This window comes from Chaetomium tenue, assembly GCF_020726465.1.
Source record: "Chaetomium tenue strain MPI-SDFR-AT-0079 chromosome Unknown F5144scaffold_1, whole genome shotgun sequence".
Classification (NCBI taxonomy): Eukaryota; Fungi; Ascomycota; class Sordariomycetes; order Sordariales; family Chaetomiaceae; genus Chaetomium; species Chaetomium tenue.
In genome coordinates, this window is record NW_027117329.1 from 5,233,432 (window position 1) to 5,251,449 (window position 18,018).

At 56.7% G+C, this 18,018-nt stretch overlaps 6 protein-coding genes across 6 annotated transcripts; 3 read left to right on the top strand and 3 right to left on the bottom strand.

The window, feature by feature from the left end:
• Positions 1 to 1,209: 1,209 nt before the first annotated feature.
• On the bottom strand, positions 1,210 to 4,059 carry F5144DRAFT_478480 (uncharacterized protein; the record flags this gene model as incomplete). The annotated part of the gene is made up of 2 exons (XM_066785107.1): positions 1,210 to 1,728; positions 1,777 to 4,059. The coding sequence occupies 2 exons, from the start codon at positions 4,057 to 4,059 to the stop codon at positions 1,210 to 1,212; spliced, it is 2,802 nt and encodes a 933-aa protein (XP_066649275.1).
• Positions 4,060 to 4,493: 434 nt separating this feature from the next.
• F5144DRAFT_558055 (Vps53-like protein) lies at positions 4,494 to 7,807 on the top strand. Its single transcript, XM_066788056.1, has 2 exons — positions 4,494 to 4,710; positions 4,815 to 7,807. Exons 1-2 carry the CDS (start codon positions 4,671 to 4,673, stop codon positions 7,397 to 7,399), a joined length of 2,625 nt encoding a protein of 874 aa, XP_066649276.1. The 5' UTR covers positions 4,494 to 4,670; the 3' UTR covers positions 7,400 to 7,807.
• Positions 7,808 to 8,019: 212 nt separating this feature from the next.
• On the top strand, positions 8,020 to 9,579 carry F5144DRAFT_477303 (nitrogen permease regulator 2; the record flags this gene model as incomplete). The annotated part of the gene is made up of 3 exons (XM_066785041.1): positions 8,020 to 8,062; positions 8,113 to 8,553; positions 8,636 to 9,579. 3 exons carry the CDS (start codon positions 8,020 to 8,022, stop codon positions 9,577 to 9,579), a joined length of 1,428 nt encoding a protein of 475 aa, XP_066649277.1.
• A 305-nt stretch (positions 9,580 to 9,884) lies between these two features.
• Positions 9,885 to 11,940, bottom strand: F5144DRAFT_589315 (uncharacterized protein; the record flags this gene model as incomplete). Its single annotated transcript, XM_066790027.1, has 3 exons — positions 9,885 to 11,130; positions 11,184 to 11,624; positions 11,705 to 11,940. 3 exons carry the CDS (start codon positions 11,938 to 11,940, stop codon positions 9,885 to 9,887), a joined length of 1,923 nt encoding a protein of 640 aa, XP_066649278.1.
• A 326-nt stretch (positions 11,941 to 12,266) lies between these two features.
• Positions 12,267 to 13,337, top strand: F5144DRAFT_70506 (CybS-domain-containing protein). The gene is made up of 3 exons (XM_066793348.1): positions 12,267 to 12,661; positions 12,720 to 12,737; positions 12,854 to 13,337. Exons 1-3 carry the CDS (start codon positions 12,511 to 12,513, stop codon positions 13,204 to 13,206), a joined length of 522 nt encoding a protein of 173 aa, XP_066649279.1. The 5' UTR covers positions 12,267 to 12,510; the 3' UTR covers positions 13,207 to 13,337.
• Positions 13,338 to 15,031: 1,694 nt separating this feature from the next.
• On the bottom strand, positions 15,032 to 16,720 carry F5144DRAFT_480445 (uncharacterized protein; the record flags this gene model as incomplete). Its single annotated transcript, XM_066785229.1, has 5 exons — positions 15,032 to 15,115; positions 15,199 to 15,493; positions 15,548 to 15,865; positions 15,940 to 16,506; positions 16,581 to 16,720. 5 exons carry the CDS (start codon positions 16,718 to 16,720, stop codon positions 15,032 to 15,034), a joined length of 1,404 nt encoding a protein of 467 aa, XP_066649280.1.
• Between the last annotated feature and the right edge of the window lie 1,298 nt (positions 16,721 to 18,018).

Below are 18,018 nucleotides of genomic sequence, written 5' to 3' on the forward strand. Positions count from 1 at the left end.
CTTTAACTGCTCGAGAGCCCAAGTGTAGTCTTCCTCTGTCTCGCCGCTCAGGAATGCAAATGCAATACAGAAAGACCGTTGTGCTGCATCAACGCCAATCATATCAAGGAGAGGCATGCCGTACTTATTCGTCTTGTATGTACAGTCAAGAAGTAGTAGCTCAGGGTAAACTTGAAGGTAAGCAAGGGAGTCGGGATGCGCGAAGAGAACTGCTGTGACACGGCCATCTGGTGTAAACTGGATTCGACTCCAAAAGCCCTCCTTCTCGAGTTGGTTGGCTAGCGCATGAATCGGGCTCTGGCCTTCACAAGCATCTCGACGTACATCCGCGATCCGGTTGTAGATATCTTGCCGGGTAGCTAGCGAGCCACTTTGTCGTACAAGGGTCTGAATCTCTTTCGGTGCGAGACCAGCGTTCGAGAAGTCTGCAAGTTGTGAAGTACCTCCAGAGAGTTGTCGATGAACTGGATGCGCGACTGGGTGTTGGCTTGGTTCATGGTTATGTACCGAGAATCGAGAATCGGGGCGGTGTTTAAGAACCCAACTACCATCGGACGACTCTTTAGCTAGGACCGAGAAGGGGCAGCTGGTCACTCGACTACTAGTTCTTCTCTGGCGACTGCTTGATGCCTCGGGGGGCCGGCGGCCTCGGTCGCAGGCGTATGTAACTGTCATTCTCCCGCTCTTCTCGGTGGTCGACTTTCCAGTCGTGAAGGCGTAACCTCTCGTTATAGCCCATGCATTGATTGCTTCAAACAAGGCGTTTCGAGAGTCGTAAATATTTTCAGGAGGGAGGCAGTCGTCTGCAAAAGAGGTGGCCATCGCGGCGGCGGCGGTATCGGTGGTGGTGGAAGTGGTGTTGGCGTTGATGGAGGCGCGGGGCACTGTTCTGTTAGATGCATATTTAGCGATTACATTAGCATTTGGAATTACGTAATCCGCGCGGACCCGCGCACCTAGTGGGAGCCTAATTGGGCAGGGGGGTGAGCTAAGCAAGCGTCTCTATCTCCAAAAAGAGTTCATTCACGCCACGTCAGCGAAGCAAACATCAAGCATATCAACCACCGCGCACCAGCTTTGACATTCCCTCCCCCAATAATCTACACGCTATCCAACAACCCAGATGGCCACCACAGTCCAACCCCAACCTCCTCCTCCTCCTCCTCCTCACTCCTCACTCCCAGCAACCATTATACCCCGATATCTCTTCTAGGTAGACGGGATGCAAAAGTCGATCCAAGTGCCCAGGTAATCCAGGCGGGCGCCCCGGGCCTCAGCGCCCTTGTAGATGCGCTCAAACTCCTCGAAGCTCAGCCTGCCCCAGCCGCCGCGGGCTTTGGCCTCTTCCTCGGCGAGGTCGAGGCGCTTCCAGTGGACCAGGTCGCTGCGCTTGAGCGGCATGGGGGGCGTGGAGCTGCTCGGCTTCTCCTTCCCGTTGGCTGTTGTGGCCACGGCCGGTTTGCTGGTGGTTGGTTCTGCGGAGGCGGCCGGCGCGGCTTGGTCGCTCCCGTTCGCAGGCTGCGGCTGGCCGTGCGGGTGCGATACTGGTTCTGAGTTTAGGCGGAACTGGGGCATGGTAGGGTCACGATAGACAATGGATTCGGTGAATGAGAGCTCCTCGGCGGGTGACTCATCCGTCGTCAATGGCGGCATGGAGTCGTCGTCATTTTCGTCGTCATCATTGTCATTGTCATCGTCGTTGTCGTCGTCGTCCTCACTAGTTTCATACTCCTCCTCGACCGCTTCTTCTTCGGCGTTGGCTTCGGTTTGGGCGACAGCATTGTCAATTGAATAACCGGTGAGTGCAAGCAGTTGTTGCAACGACTCTTCTTGAGTTGTCTCGCGCCTCTTAGAAGCGGAGCGAGAGGTCGCCTCCCCCTCTTCCTCGTCGGGATTGATAGACTCAAAGACCGGCCTGTATTGGTTGCGCTTCTCCTTGGTTTGGGCGGCTTGGACTGCCAAGTCCTCTTTAACCTTGAACAGGGTATCGAGGATCTCGTTGAAGGCCTGTTGGCTAACTTGGTAAAAGATCTCTTTGCCAAGGTCGCGCTCGGCATCTGGGATCTCCATACCTCCCCACCTCTCGGGGATGCTCCTCGAGGAAGTTGAAGGGTCGGATCGAATGTCGAAATCGTCCGTGTCTTCGACGAATCTTACCTTGGAGGAGGAGCGAGACCGGGTTGACAAGGGAGGCTGTGCGGCCTTGGAATCGCTAGCTGAGCCGTCGAGAAGCGCAAGGACGTCGTCATCATCGCTCCAGTCATCTGGGGGCGCCATGCCCTCTTCCTCATCGAGGTAGAACTGCCGCCTTCTCCACCGGTCAAATAATTTGCCCCGCGCCGTGGTTCTTGACGTGACTCTATACGAGGGCCGACGGTGGTCTCGCCCGTCTGGTCTGGATCCTTCACGGTCCGACGACCGATTGGCGTTGGCATGGTTTTCAGCGCCGTTATCTCCAGTCTCCTCTGGGCTGTGTGAACCCTCCTCTCCACCTTGGCCTTCTTGCTCGCCCTCCTCCTGGCTACCGTTAACGACGACAAAGAAGTCGCCGCCGTCGCGAGTCTCGCCGAGTAGAAGCGCTGGAAGTTCACTGATTCGGGTCGGCGGGTTCAGGAGCCCGTTTAGATACTCCAACCCGGATCCTCTCTCGCCGGCCGCCCGTGGGTGGTCCATGACGGGCATGAAAAGACTCTCGGTAACCTGTGCCTGCCTGGTAAATACGTTCGTCAAGATGGACTGGCGATCAGCGGTGTCGGGGGTGTCTTCGTTCAGGGCCCTGGTTGTGCCATCCGTGATGTGAGTCTCCCCGGTGTTGAGGTTGATCACTTTACCCTCCCTTGGGCGGTCGGTATCGGGTTGAGAGAAGCCCCCTTCACGGCCAAACAAGCTGCTCAATGGTTGTCGGCTGGTCACGAGCTGTTCGACTTCGGTGGAGCTCATGATTTGGTCGTCGAGGCCGTCGAGGATGTCCCGGTGCATGTGTTTGAATACGACGTAGTAAGCTCGGAACAAGCGTAAGCAATCTCTGCGGTTGATGTAGCCGTCACCGTCGATGTCGTAGCCCTTGAATACTCGGCGGAGCCTGTCCTTTCTCTTGCGGTACGCCGTACCGCGCAGGAACTCGGAGAAGCCGATAAGGTCGTCGTCGTTGTCGTCGTAGAATGCAAACAAGCGGTCGTGCAAGAGGTTCGGTGCGATGTGCCTATAACCACCGGACGGAACCAAGTAGCGTTCGAACGTCTTGCGGTCCATGGCCAGGCCCAGCTCGTCGGGGTCTTCGCGCCACTCGGAGCTCGCCATAAAGGTCCATTGCTCCCAGAGCGCTTCCAGCTCAGGACGCTCGAAGCCGGTCTCCTTGGACAGCTTAGCCATAAGGTGCTTGGGCAAGAGTCTCAGACAGTTCTCGGGGTCGCCCGGGTACCACACCGGCTGCAGCGGACGGGAGCCGAGGCGCGGGACGGGGACCCGGATCTTATAGAAGATGTGCGTCTTGGTGTGGAGACCTTGCGATTCGCATGTCTCGCAGAGATCAAAGTCGGTACAGTTGGCACAGCGGTAGCGGATGCCGCGAATCGGGGTGGTGCCGCAGCCGTTGCATAGGCAGCCCCGATGCACGTAGGCGTTGCGGCGGGCATTGTCTTCGGAAACGCGAAAGAGGAGGCTGACGATGTTTTGGCCGGCACGTTGCTGTTGCGCGAACTGGTTGTTTCCGTCGTCGTACCAATTATCGTCCATCACATGGTCATCAGGGACCGTCTCGGCGTCGTTCAAGGGCCGCACGGTGTTGACATCAACGTTCTCGTCAGCATTGGACTCAACCGACGTGGTGGAAGCCTCGGAAGGCTCCCGGCTGTGACCATGGACGACATCCGGAAGCGAGCGCCGTCGGTGTCGAATAGCATTTCTCCGATGCAAGCGGCGATCGGGAGAGGGTTCGGGCAATGGGGGGTCGTAGACGCGGTAACAAAAGTAGCCCAGGGTCGCGGTTACGGCAAGCGACAAAATAGCTACGCTAATGCGCTGCCTGGTCAGCGTCGAGGCTGCGGGAGATGGGTCCATGATGTCCGGCGTGGCACCATGGTCGGGACTTTTCGTGTGTTCTGCCCGGGTTAGGCAAACGGTTGATTTTTGGTTCGGGAAGTCGAGCTTGCCCAAAGTAACTGGCTCTTGCTTTGTTGACCAGTTTGTCAGGAAGTTGTGAGATTGCCCGCGATAACAGTGCTCAGGGTCTGTTATCGGAACTAGAGCGGGTCTTCCTCGTCGCCTTGGTCTGGGATCAGCCCTTTTCCGAGACAAGATTCCAGACAACTAACGTATAGAAGTTAAAAGAAGTTAAGTTAGATAGGTTCTTGTTTGTTTAATATGAAAGACAAAATCCGAGAATAACAGTCCATGTACCAACCTGACATAAAGTCAACTTTCCCTAACTAGCGCATCTTGAATTCTTTACTTTCCCCTCCAAACCAGCTTGAAATAGCTGCCGGGGTGCCTTGTCGCGGCAAGCCAACCAAGTTAGACACTGTTGTCTTACACACATCACTTCGAGGTAGTATTCTATACTTGGCACTCGTCCCTGAACTCCCTTCGCAAACACCAACAAAGTGGCCTGAGTCCGTCAAGGTCGACTACTTGCTCGACACATTTCGCAGCGAAACGAGCCCCGAGGAACCATGAACATCGCCGTTGCAGAATCCCTATCGCTTGATTCAGGTAACCAGCCGACCTCTTTGGACTCCCATCAGCCCTCGGTGCGATGCAATGCAGGCAATGCGATGCGATGCAAAGCAGTAACTGACATGTTCCCGGTCTCGCAGTCGAGTACGATCCGATCGCCCACCTGAACTTGCTCTTCTCGCATCCGTCCACCGTCCCCTCCGTTGCGCGCGTCTCGTCGACCATCCAGCGCCACAAAGATGGCCTCTCTCGCTCGATCACGGCCCTCGAGACCACCCAGGCTTACGGGCCCGACTCGTCGCTGGAGCGCATGCAATCAGCCCAAGCCGAACTGGCGTCCCTCTTCCAGCGCATTGAGAGCGTACGCAGCCGTGCCCTGCAGACGGAACGAGACATCACGACGATGACCGCCGACATCAAGCGCCTCGATGGCACAAAGCGCAACCTCACCCTCAGCATGACCGCCCTAAAACGGCTGCAGATGTTGACTACCGCCTACGAACAGCTGCGCGGCCTCTCTCGGGCCCGCCAGTACCGCGAGTGCGCTGGCCTCTTGCAGGCTGTCCTACAGTTGATGCGCCACTTCAACAGCTACCGCAGCATTGAGCAAATCGCCGTGCTGAGCCGCAATGTTAGCGATATACAGCGTGAGCTGCTCGAGCAAGTCTGCGAGGACTTTGAGATGGCCTTTGCGAAGGGGGAGGTGGCTACCCGTCGCGGCATCTTGGTCGAAGCCTGCCTGGTCATGGATGCCCTCGGTGATCACGCCAAGACGAGGCTGGTGACGTGGTACGTCAACACAGAGCTCCGGGAGTACCGTCACGTCTTCCGGGGCAACGACGAGGCAGGAAACCTCGACAACATTGGGCGTCGCTACGCATGGTTCAAGCGCACACTCAAGACGCACGAGGAGGAGCACGCTGCCATCTTTCCGCCCCACTGGCGGGTCGGCGAGACACTAGGGATGGCTTTTTGTGACGGCACGCGGGATGACTTCAAGGGTATCCTCGAGAAGAGCATGCGCCGGATCGACGGGGCCAAGCTCGACGTCAACCTACTTCTCAGCTGTCTCCAGGAGACGATGGATTTTGAACAGAGCCTGGAACGCCGGTTTGCAAGCGACCCGCGGGCCAGCATCGATACGCTGAGCTCGGCGGATGACCGGATACAGAGCTTCAACGGCTCCATATCCGTTGCTTTCGAGCCATACCTGAGCCTATGGGTCGAGTCACAGGACAAAGCCCTAGCAGCCATGATTCCGAAATACAAGACACAACCGCTCTTACCCGCCGACGAGGAGTTTTCTCCGCAAGCTGTCATCCCCTCTGCAATCGAACTGTTTCATTTCTACAAGCTCACGCTTTCACAATGCGCCAAATTGTCGACTGGGGAGCGACTGCTTGATCTTAGCGGGACATTGGCCAAGTATCTCGACGAGTACGCTCAACAGGTCCTCGTCACTTTCTTGCAGCGCGGCGGACCACAGGGCCCTCCTATCCAAGAAGCCATTCTCGTTCTAAACACGGCAGACTTCTGGCACACCAACACCAACCAATTAGAGGAGAGCATAAAGAAGCGCATCGACCCAGATATGGCATCAAAGGTGGACCTCTCGTCGCAGTCCGACTCTTTCATGGGGGTCGCCAGCGCCGCCGTCATGTCCTTGGTGGCCAAGGTCGAGCTCGACTACGAAGGCGCCTGGCGGGAGATGAAGAACACCAACTGGAGCCGCATGGAGAGCGTCAGCGACCACAGCTCGTACGTCGGCGAGCTTCTCAAGCACGTAAATGGCAAAGCCCGGGAGATCCTACCCCTCTTCATCAAGCCGCAGTACGCCCGCGCCTTCTGCGACAACCTCGTCGAGCGCCTCGCCGTCGCCTACATCAACAACATCGTCCAATGCCGCCCCGTCTGCGAAGTCGGCGCCGAGCAGATGCTGCTCGACAAATACGTGCTCACCAAATCCTTCGAGAACCTCCTCTCCTACCACAACACCTCCACCAGCCCCACCACCACCACCACCACCGGCAGCGCCCTCTCCTCCCCCTCCTCCCCCTCCTTCCCCCCCGCCCCGCAAAACCCACCCCCCGCCGGCTTCATCAAGCGGGTCACCCAATCCATGACGCGCATCGACCCACTCCTCAAAACCCTCCAAGTCCGCCCTTCCCCGCCCGAGGGCCTCGTGCAGGCCTACCTGATCCACATCGGCGACCGCTCCGACACCAACTTCCGCAAGATCCTCGAGCTCAAGGGCGTGCGCAAGCAGGACCAGCCCTACCTCCTCGAGCTGTTCGCCATCCACCGCGAGGGCCACCACCCCACCGCTGCCGCGGGGCCGCTGGTGCAGAACTCGCCGCTGCTGACGCCGCTTATGGCACCCGGCGGGTCGGCGCTGTCGTCGTCGTCGGTCGGGGGTGTTGGTGGGTTGGGTGGGGGTGGTGCTGGTGCGGGTGGTGGTGGTGCAGGCGGACCGGTGAGTGCGGGGTTGCAGGGCCGGTTCGATGCGGCGTCGTTGGGGGAGAAGTTGTTGAATGCGGCAAGGGATGGGGTGGAGAGGATGGGGACGGCGCCGGGAGCGGGCGGGGTCGGTGTGGGTGCGCAGGAGAAGGCCACGATTAATGAGAATTTGAAGAATATTGGTATGTTCTTTAAGCGGGATATTGGCGGGCTGGGGGCGAGGTTTGGGAAGAGGGATATCACGCCTACTGGGGGGCTGGATGGTTGAGTGGGTGCCGGGTTGGGGGTTGTTTCTGCGGGTGCGGGTTGCGTGGTTGTGGGATTAGAAAGGCTACTAGGTACTGTGTTGGAGCGGCTTTGGATTGCGGACTTGGCTGGAGCTGGGAGATATTTAGAGGGGGTAGACATACACTCGGGAGGCCTAGTGACGTTGTTACAATATCGGATACAGCCCGTTTCAGTTACACAACTAAATGGGCACTCATAGTCATCCAGCACTCTGCCGTTGAGTAGCAACATTGGCTATCTGACATATCTGACAGTCGTTGTTTCTTAAACGTCCCATAATATCCCCCGAGTCCCCTTTCATCCGCCCCCCACGAACCAAGACGTAGGGTTAGGGTTGGATTCTACCTGGGACCAAACCACTTGCAAGCAACAGCTCGTTGACTTCATCCACCACAACCTTCAACTATTTACACATACCACCGGCACAATACCCAATCCCGATTGACGTGTCTCTTTATGGATGATATATGAGTCTGCAAGCATCAGTGGCTCGAAATGACATTTCATCAACCCTCAATCTAATCATTTTTGCTTACATGAGCTGGAATCTTAGGGGCATGAAAGAGTCGTGACACGGTCAATTTAACTATTCTATCCAACATGATTCAGGGGATATTTTATGCCCGTTTCTTCCCCCAAGAAGGTATTCGTCTCTCTCTGTATTATCCTAGACAAACTGCTAACCTTAGCCAGGGACCAAGATCGTATCTCAAAGCCCACCAGGTTGCATGGTCCCCGTTTCCGGCGCCGCAACCACCAAACCGCCGCTGTTCGACTTCAATGTGTTGCAAGAGTACATCATCCCCCGCCAAGCCTTCTGCAATCGCTACATCACCGTTGCCGATCCGGAGGGCAAGTACGTCGTTCTCGGCTTCCCGGTCTCCATTCCCAGTCCGCGATACGATCGGAACGAGTTCATCTTCAACTTTGGCCTGGTCGTCGAGAATGAAGTCGACCAGGTCCCCTACGAGCGCGTCGTGCGCCGCCTAGCCGTGACGTTCGCCGAGATGGAGAAGCAGAGCGGGTTTCTTAGCCAGGATGTCGACGCTTCCTCCACTCGCCGGACGATCGGGTCTTTGCTAGAGATCATCAAGGAAGACCTCAACAACTACGGCGAATGCATGATCCCGGTTGGTGAGTTCTTACTCCCACTCTCTCCACTTACTTCTTATATTCTCTTCTATTTGTCCCCCCACTAACCAACCACCCCCCCAAGATGACGCCAACACCATCAACATGAAGCTCTTCCCCCACCACCCGACCCCGCCCGAAGTCAAAGGCTGGCACGTCCCCGTCGCCAAGATGAAATTCGCCGACGTAGTCGACCCGACCTGGGACCTGACCCTCCAACGAGTAACAGCGCACATCGACGGGGTGTCGGACGTGCGGCGGATCGCCTTCCTGGCCGACGTGTCGCTCGAGCTGACGCAGCTGGCCCTGCGCCACCTGCTCTACTACGACACCATCCTGCTGCTCGACATGTTCTTCTTCGGCGCCTGCTACGCGCCGCGCCCGGGCATCCACGACTTTGTCGCCAACGTTGGTGGTATGGTCGACGAGTGCGCGAATTATGTCTGTGTGGGCCCGGGAAGGGGTCATGAGCGTGGGGGTGAGGGTGAGGATGAGGATGATAGTGATGATGACGATGATGATGATGGCGATGGCCGCTCTGGGGATGGTGGCGGTCATGACGGCGCTAGTAACGGCAACGGCAATGGCGACACCAACAACAACAGTAATAACGGCCACAAAAACCGAAACGGCACCACGCACAGCCACCGCGTATCCAACTACCTCCTCATCAAGCTCATGACCAGCTTCTGCGTGGGCAAGACGGTGATGGAATGGCTCAAGGGCCACATGGACGGCGGGGTGGACGTGCTGCGGCTGGTGGACGTGCGGCGGCTGGTGCAGTTCGGGGTGATCAAGGGGTGCCTGTACCGGGTGCACAAGTACGTGGTGTCCAAGCAGTACCTGGCGGCGCTGGCGACGGGCCAGGCGCGGCCGTCGGCCGGCGGGGACCCGCTGCAGAAGTACACCGACGGCTGCCACACGTTCGACCAGATCATCACGGAGCAGAACCTGACCGACGCCGAGATCATGGACAAGCTCAAGAGCTTCCCCGCGCCGGCCGGCGACATGACGGTGTTGTACAGATAAGGGCGGTCGGTCGGCTGGTGGTGGTGGTGGCGGGCAGGCCCTAGACATGCGCGAGTGGGTGTGTGGTGTTGGTTGCTTTTGGTACATTGGTGCCTTCGCCTCGGCAGCGAACGTCTATGTAGTAGTAGTACATGGATGGATATACAGAGCCCGCTACGCGTGGTGTCTTTCCATGGTTCATGGTATACAACACCACACTGCTCCCCAAGCTTCATCTTACTCATAGCCCCCGGGGTTATATGTGTTTTCTGTCGATTTAAGGTCCGACGCGAATCACAGCCGGCGCCCCCCTTCTCCCCTCCCTTCTAAGGTCTTTCGCTCCCTTCGTCTTCCCCTTGCTTCTTCACCTCTCCCTCTTGGTCCTCTCCCTCCTGCCGGTCCATTTCTATCCTATATAGACTCTTCAACTCAGCCCGGAGTTTTGATTCCGGCGGGGGCTTCCTTGATGGGTAGGTCTCTGCGAGTCTCGACGCATACTCTCGCATCTCTTCGGGCGTCTTGCGACCCTCCTTGATATCCTTGGAGAGTGCCTTGAGCTCACGGATACGGCCCTTGAATAGCATGCCCGGGTACTGCTCGCCCGATTCCTCGTATTCCGCGTCGGGGACCACGTGGATGATACGTACGTTGTGCTTGCCCTTGCGGAGGATGAGGAGCTTGTCGTCGATCAAATACTTCCCAGTCTCCTGCGGGAACCAGAGGGTGACGGGATTCCACGACAGCTGTGACGGGTCCATGGGTTCGCCCTTGCCGGGGCGGCGGCCGGGCATACCGCCGATATAGGCGGCCTTTTGCGCAGCAAGCCGGTGGCCGTCGCTGCTACTCGAGGCAAGACCGGCGGCGTACAGGATGCGACCGATCGATTTGCCCATGACCAGAGATCTCGGGAGTTTCATGTCGATCCGTGGCGCATTGTTCAGAGTCGTCGGTCCAACTGGGGGCTCATACTCGGCGCCCGGCGCCTCGGCCACGACCGGGAGCGGAACCTTGTTGTACATCATTTGGTGTTGTTGCCGTGCCTCTCTTGCGGCCTCTTCCCCGTGTACCAATGTCAATACTTCGAAGGCGAGGCAGTGCTGAGCGACGCGCTTGGACGGGTCCTCCATTTGTTGTGCCATGACCTTCTGAATCGCCTCCAGGGGCATGAAAGTGAAAAGCTTAAGGAGCTTCTCCACATCGTCATCCGGCCGCCGGACAAAGTAGCCGTACAGGTCGAACGTGCTCGTCATGAACTGGTCCAGCCATACCGCATTCCCGGCGCTTTTCCCAAATTTGGCACCAGACGAGTCCAGCAGGAGCGGAACGGTAAAGCCGACTGGGTCGTCGATTGGGCCATCCCGAGGTATCCGTTTCGCTTCATCGGGCTCGCTGTCTCGAACGGTCTTGACAATGTCAATCCCGGCTACGATGTTGCCGTACTGGTCCGAGCCGCCAATCTGCATCTGCACTCTCTGCTGGTTGAAGAGCGTCCACCAATCCCAGCCCTGCATGATGGGGTACGTAAACTCGGCAAATGACATGCCGTCTCCTTCCGACATCTTCCTCTTGACACTGCAACCGGGGGTCAGGAGACAGAGGACACAGTTGACGGGGGCCGTACTCACGTCTCGCGGGATAACATGGGCCCAATCCGCATATGCCTGCCAGCCCTCCTCAAGACCTCAAGCAAAGTCACCTTATTCCACCACGTGTTGTTATTGACCACGGCCCGTTGCCAGGCCCACTCCTTTTCGTATCCATACCTCCTGGCCTGGCTCTCGACATTGGCCCACAGCTTCTTCAGTTGAAAATGCATTTTGGTGACGTTCATGGCCAGGTCGGCCTTGGCGATCGGCTCTCGATCTTTTAACCGATCCGTGGGGTCCCCAATTTTGACCGTCGACCCGCCGAGGAGCGTGAAGGCGCCATATCCGTGCATGTACATCCAGAAGAGCGGCATGAGAGGGAGGAGGTGGCCGACGTGGAGCGAGCTCGCCGTGGGGTCGACGCCGACGTAGGCTTTTACCCGTTTCAGCCTCATTATTTCGCGAATCGTCTCTCTCGACCTAGGCAAACAACATCCACATGTCAGAAACCGCACCAAGAAAACAAGAGAAAGGTGCGGCGTCGGGCGAATCCAACCTACCCAGTTATGTCCTTGACGTAACCCCGTTCCTCCAATATGTCCCAGGTATTGGGAATGTTCCCTTTCTTGATCTCTTCTGCGCGCTTCTCCCAATCGACCAGTGCCAATCCCTGCTTCTTGTACCAATTATTCGTGACATTCCTGCGCTGAATGGGTGACACGCCCTTGGCGAGTGTGAATAGGCAACTGCGGCAGACACTACCTCGCCGGAGGAGTGGTGCCACTAAGGGCGCCATTGCCACTCTTGTATCTCCCTAGTAGCTTGATCAAGATCTGGTCCGACTTGCAAGCATAATATGGTGCCGACAAGAGCCGGTGAAGTTGTCGTGGGGTAGATAAGAGGCTTCGATTAGAGAAAGTCACTCCCTCCGAAACACGCACGCCAGCGCTCCCAAAAAAATTGGCTGAGACTACCGGCAGTATTATTTCGTTGCAGGGGTTTTGGAACCCCACTTGCCAGGTCTGGAGCTCACCGCCTTTCTACAAGTCGTGCACGTGCAAGGGACGCCAGCACCCCAGGAAGGAAGAAATTCCCATTCCGATCCGGTACCTTCTCGGTGCATGGAAGTGGGGTCCTTCGGCTGACATCAACGACAAGACGATTGGCAGGCAGTGGTCCCGATTGCCGAGGAACCAGCAGCAAGCCAGCGCCGTTTCGGCAACCATTTTCACGGGTCTCCCGTTCCGCCGCCGTCGTCGCTTTCACACCATACCAGACAGTCGAAACCCCGAAGCAACAACTCCCAACGCAGCGAGCGGCCCAGCCAATTGACTGCCCGCCGACCACCCGCTAACTGCAACACACCATGGCATCGGTTGCTCGTTCCTCCTTGCTAAGGCAGGTTGCTTCGGCCCGGCCAGCCTTCCAACAGAGCGTCATTGCCCGCGCCGCCCGCCCAACCGCCATAACCGCCTTCCACACCACCGCCCGCCGGGATCTCCTACCACCTCTTCCGCGTGCGCATCATCCATTTTCTTAGCAATAAGGGACATGTTTTGCTAACTATCTGAGCAGAGCACGTCGACGGCACAGGTATGATATGAGCGCATTTCCCCCCGCCAACTTACTCAATCCATGATCCGCCGGCGACCGTCCCTCAACAACAACCATTGTCGCCCCTTTCTCTAACCGATACCTCCGATATATAGTAAACGACGCCGCCCCCGTACCCGAGCCATCCCCGTCGCACGGGTCCTACCACTGGACCTTCGACCGCCTGGTCGCCGCGTCCCTGGTCCCGCTCACCGTCGCCCCCTTCGCGGCGGGGTCACTGAACCCGACGCTGGACGCCTTCCTCTGCGCCACCATCCTCATCCACTCGCACACCGGCTTCCAGAACGTCATCATCGACTACCTCCCCAAGAAGCGGGTGCCGCGCACCCGCAAGGCCTTCATGTGGGGTCTCAACGCCGCCACCGCGGTCGTCGGCCTGGCCCTCTACGAGTTCGAGACCACCGACGTGGGCATCACCGAGACCATCAAGCGCATCTGGACCGCATAGTTGGAAGGTAGAAGAAGAGCGTGGATGTTGGATTACGGAGAGAGCTGAGCGGGCACGGGGTTATTCTGTACACACTAACCCCCACGACTTCCACGGAGATCCCTTTTTGGTTTTATCCTAAACCGTTCCTTTTGTCCCGGTGTGGCTGGTATCGGTCGGGGTTTGTGCTACTATCAGTGGGTGGGGAAGAACTGAGGAATGGAGGGCCAAGGGGCTCTGCGTTCGGTGACGCAGCAAGCCGGTGTTGTAAAGCTAAAAGGAGATGAGGACGGCCAATTTGATGGGTGCACCTGCGCCGCTGCATACTTCTACTTTGTCTCCCCTAAAAAACACCCCAACAAAAACACTGGCACGTGCTCGCGAATTAGGAATCCTTCCTGGTCGGGACGTCGAACTTCCAGCTGCGGCTTCGTCCCGGAAGCTGTCAGATCCGGACGCAACCAGCCCTGCCTCAGCCGTTGACTTGCATGCCCCACAAAACGGGACGCGCCCCGACTAACACCGCCATCCAAAACCCACTCCATCACCCCAGACAGATGAAGGGGTTCACAGGGTCACTCATTCCCCCATCCATGACCTGGTTGATATCCTAAAATGGCCTCCATCGCCATCCCTCTCACAAAGAAAGACAAAAAAAAAACCCCGAATTTGCAACACCCTCCTCAGCCCCGTCACTCATCTTCGTCGTCTCTGTCCCATCGCCCTCCAATCTCAAGTCCACTCCGTTCGTTCGCTAGGGCGAAGCTGACCGAACGAGGCGGTGCGGCCCAAGTTCGACCACAAGTCGTGAGGTTGTCGTCTTAAGAGCGGCCGCTGTGTGATTTAATGAGCGCAAGGCAAGCGGTTTGCCGGGAGGCTTAGGAGGTTGGTGGTGAGATGACTTGGGATTGGTACATTGGCCGCTTCTGTCAATTTCTCTATGTATGTATATATATATCTATATCTTTGTGTTATCTGCTGTCGCTTCCCCTCTGTCCCGACCACCTCATTCCATACGTCACCGTCTAGTTATCCATCTCTTGCTCTCACACGCCTAGCATATAACCTTGGTTGCTCACCCTCGCCCGACCTTTGGGTCTGCCTTTACTTCTTTGCCCCCTTCTTGAATATACCATCGAAAGCCCGTTGTGTTTCAGCTTGCCCTCTCAATAATCGACAGAGGCCCACTCAGACCCCCAGGATGACAGGAAAGTTGGACGTTTCCTCAAGTTCAAAATTGGCCCCGGTAATAGACTTAGTGAAGTGAGAAAGATAACGAGAAGCTAACGAGATCTAGCTAGAAAATGGAGATCTAGCTAGAAAATCGGAACAGGGATGAAAATAAACAAAATCCACAAAATGAAGCCACGAACCCGCCCCAACCGTTTCCCCAAACCATGTCCTTACTCGTCTATCATGCGATGGCTGGCCGCGCCTGGTAACGTTGAAACAGAACCGAGAAGATGACGAAGGAAAGAAGTGAGAAATAGAATGGAGAGAAAGATCTGGAAAAAAGAGATACCCAAAGGGAGAGAAAAGAAAAGAGAATAGAGGAGAAGTGAAAGAAATATAGGAGGAGGGTAGGACGTGTTGTGATCGGGTCAAGCAGAGTGAGTGTGTCACCGAGCCTGGGACTGAGGCTGAAACCCGCCATACCCGGCCCTACCATCCATGCCATCCGTTAACACCAAGTCAAAAAAAAAGGGTATCTCCATTTCCCGGACATTGCCCAGACGCCAAAGAGAAATCCCGACCCTGAATTGAAACCCAAACCCGACAATCCGACTTCCAGTCCTTTCTTTATGTTCTTAATGGTTTTTATGTTCGATAACTCACCTGCTCACGCCTAGTGCTTGGAGGTGAGGTGATTACCGGGCATGACCGGTAGAGCGGTTGTCGAGTTTGATTCTAACCGATTCGCAGTGCCGTTCTGGATGGCGTCAGCACACGCTCGCTATGCTCAACAAGCTTCCCACATGGGAACTCACCCGCGATCTTCCACCTCTTAGAGACCTTATCGAGGCCATACGTGAGGTTGGCAACTCTTTGGCCCCAGTCAAAGCCCTGGAGGACATCGTCGCCGTGCGAAATGAGCAACAATGAGGCGTAGTACATAGCGAACGCCCAGGAAGGGTCAATTCCTCCACTGGTCAGCTGATCTTCGGATTGGGCGAGTTTCACGGCCTTGCCGTGGATGACCACGGTGGTGTGCCGGATTATCTGGACGTTCTGGATGTGGGTGTGGGACATGGCCGGCATGGGACCAATCCCCCCAAGCAGACCAGAGCAGTGGAGCTTCATCAGGGCTCTAGATAGGTAATCAGCTCGGTCCCCACGAAGTTGAATGTGCGGGATGTCTCACATGTAGCTGGTTCCTACCCGCCACCCCATCGACGTCGTGGTTCTTAGGTGGGTCATGATCATTTCCGAGAGGGTCTTGGGATTCGTAAGGCCACACGCCGTGGGGTCCGACAACTGCTGCAAGACGTTGCTGAGATACCAGGCCGACGTCGCTTCAGGGAAAAACATATTGTTGATTTGGTCGCCGGTGTCTCCGAACTGAAACGGAGAGGTGGCGGGGAAGTATTGGTCGATGGTTTCTGGCATGGGGACTGGCAACCTCGGAGCAAGGCCCGTGGTGTGCATCGGGTACGGTTGGTCGTATGCGACATTGAGAAGGCTACTTCGGCATCAGCCATAAGCGGTATCGGATTCATTAGGTGTGCTTACCAATCAAGATAAACGATCGCCCACCATAGGATGGCGTTGAGCTTCATCTCTGCTGGTTCAGTCATTTGTTTATCGATGGCCCAAAAGCCCTCGTTGTGCCAGCCGAATGCTTTGGTCATTTGCAGGCAATGTCCGAGAGACATGTACGCTTGCTGAGGCATCGCCTGGGAAAACTCATACATGGCAATGAGCAGCTCGGCCTGCAGCATGCGTACCGACATAGGGAGTTTGCTCTGGACCAGGCCGAGAATGGTCTTGGTGGTGGGATAGACGGTATCTCCCATGCCCTTGCTGGACTTTTGGTTCGGCGGATGGGCGACGAGAGCCATGCAAAGTGCCATGGCGCTTTGTTCGGCCGGTAGATTCCCCCAGTTGGCCTCCAGGTCCCTCTCGAAACTAGCCCTCTCAATGACGGTGAACCAGGTATTGACGCCGCTGAAATACAGCGAGACAGCCTCCTTAACCCGCGGTTTGTTGATGAGGATTTCTAGGAGCGTGCCGAACGTGAGGGAATGGATGTCCTTAGCCGCCGAAATAGGTCCATAGAGACCATCGTCGCCCGGGTCTTTGTACTCGCAGGTGCGGTTTGCTCTGTCGAGACAAGTCAAGATGGTCAGTCTCGGGTCAAGCACGACAACCGGGGGAGAAGGCATAAACAAGCTAACTTGACGCATTTGCTGCAAGGAGATCCCTTATCGCAGGCTCTCTTGAGCCTCTTGCACTCGATGCAATTGTGCTGTGGTCTCGCCGGGGACCAGGCTTGCGGGGAAGACCCCGCCGCCGGCGACGACGAGGTGGCTGACATGTTGTTCGCCGGAAGCTCCATCAACCAGCGCCGGGGTTAAAATAAGACACGGAATGTCGACGGGCCGTGGGTATGTCGGTCATGGTGGGTAATCGATATGCTGATGGACGTTATAAAGTAGTGTAGCGGCCCGGGTGAGGGAGCCAGACTCCCTCTTGGTCCTCGATCTCACATCCTTGCGTGTTATGGTGCAGCACCCATGCATGATGCCTGGCGAGCACAGCATGGCTCCCGCAGAAAGCGGAGTCGAGGCGCCACAAGCGGATATCGCTGATCCGGGCGGGAGCCCATGGGCTTGGCGTTCATCGCCTATTGAGCCAATAAACGTGGTGTGAAACAAGGATGCACCGCCACCTCACACAAGATAAATCTGTTCCCTTTTAGATTCAAGCGATGCCATTCGTCAGTAGGGGGGGCGCGTTTAGTTTCTGGCGTCTGCGGCGGCAGATCGGCCAAGAGGATCGAATCCGGCCCCGGCTGCTGAGTGATGCAGTTTTTGCGAGTTTGGAGGCCCGAGCTGTCCGGAAGAGGAATGAAGCTCCAACGGCCGGAGAGTTCGTTGCCTTCTCCGATCGAACGTCATTGCGGGGACAGTGATCAGACAATAAGTCGATGCCCGAGTCAAGCAATAGAGGGCGCCCCAACTGTAGAGAGCCAAATGAATCATCAGACACCTCTCAGGCTGGCAATGCATGTTGACTCGATTTCGCCGGAGCAGGTGAGATACATACATGGATGGATGTGTTCGTCAAAGTGGGTCCCTGCGCTTAACGGTGGGGAGGAGCTTGGACTTCCCCGGATCAGCCCGCAACCCACGGAGAACCATACCGTCATCGATTTTAACATTCAACATGCAATCGTACCATGGAACGTCATGTCATGGTCGCCAGACTCGAAGGTTCTATCCGATACTCCCGCACCAGAAGCTCTTATCTTCTTGTAGGACTGCTTCGTTTGATATTCGGCATCAATGTTGACGTCTGTTGCTTTTGTTAGTCATGTATGAAGTACTTCGTACCTGTAGAGAAAAATGGGTTCCGGCTTTGGCTCTTGCTGAGCCAGCAGGGTTCTGGGACACCTTGGGTCTGGCCAGGCGGCGTCCTTCGGAAACAACGCGGCCTCCCCATGGGCCATGGCAATTCCCGCTGTTTCTTGGGTCAGACCTCGACTTCCACATCGGGCCATGGATCCTGCAACGAGCTTGGCTCGGGCCTGGGCCACATATGCTTGCTTGGGCTGCCTCGCCACAGCCCAGGGAGCAGCCACGCCAACCACACGCTTTCAAATCCCTGCACCTG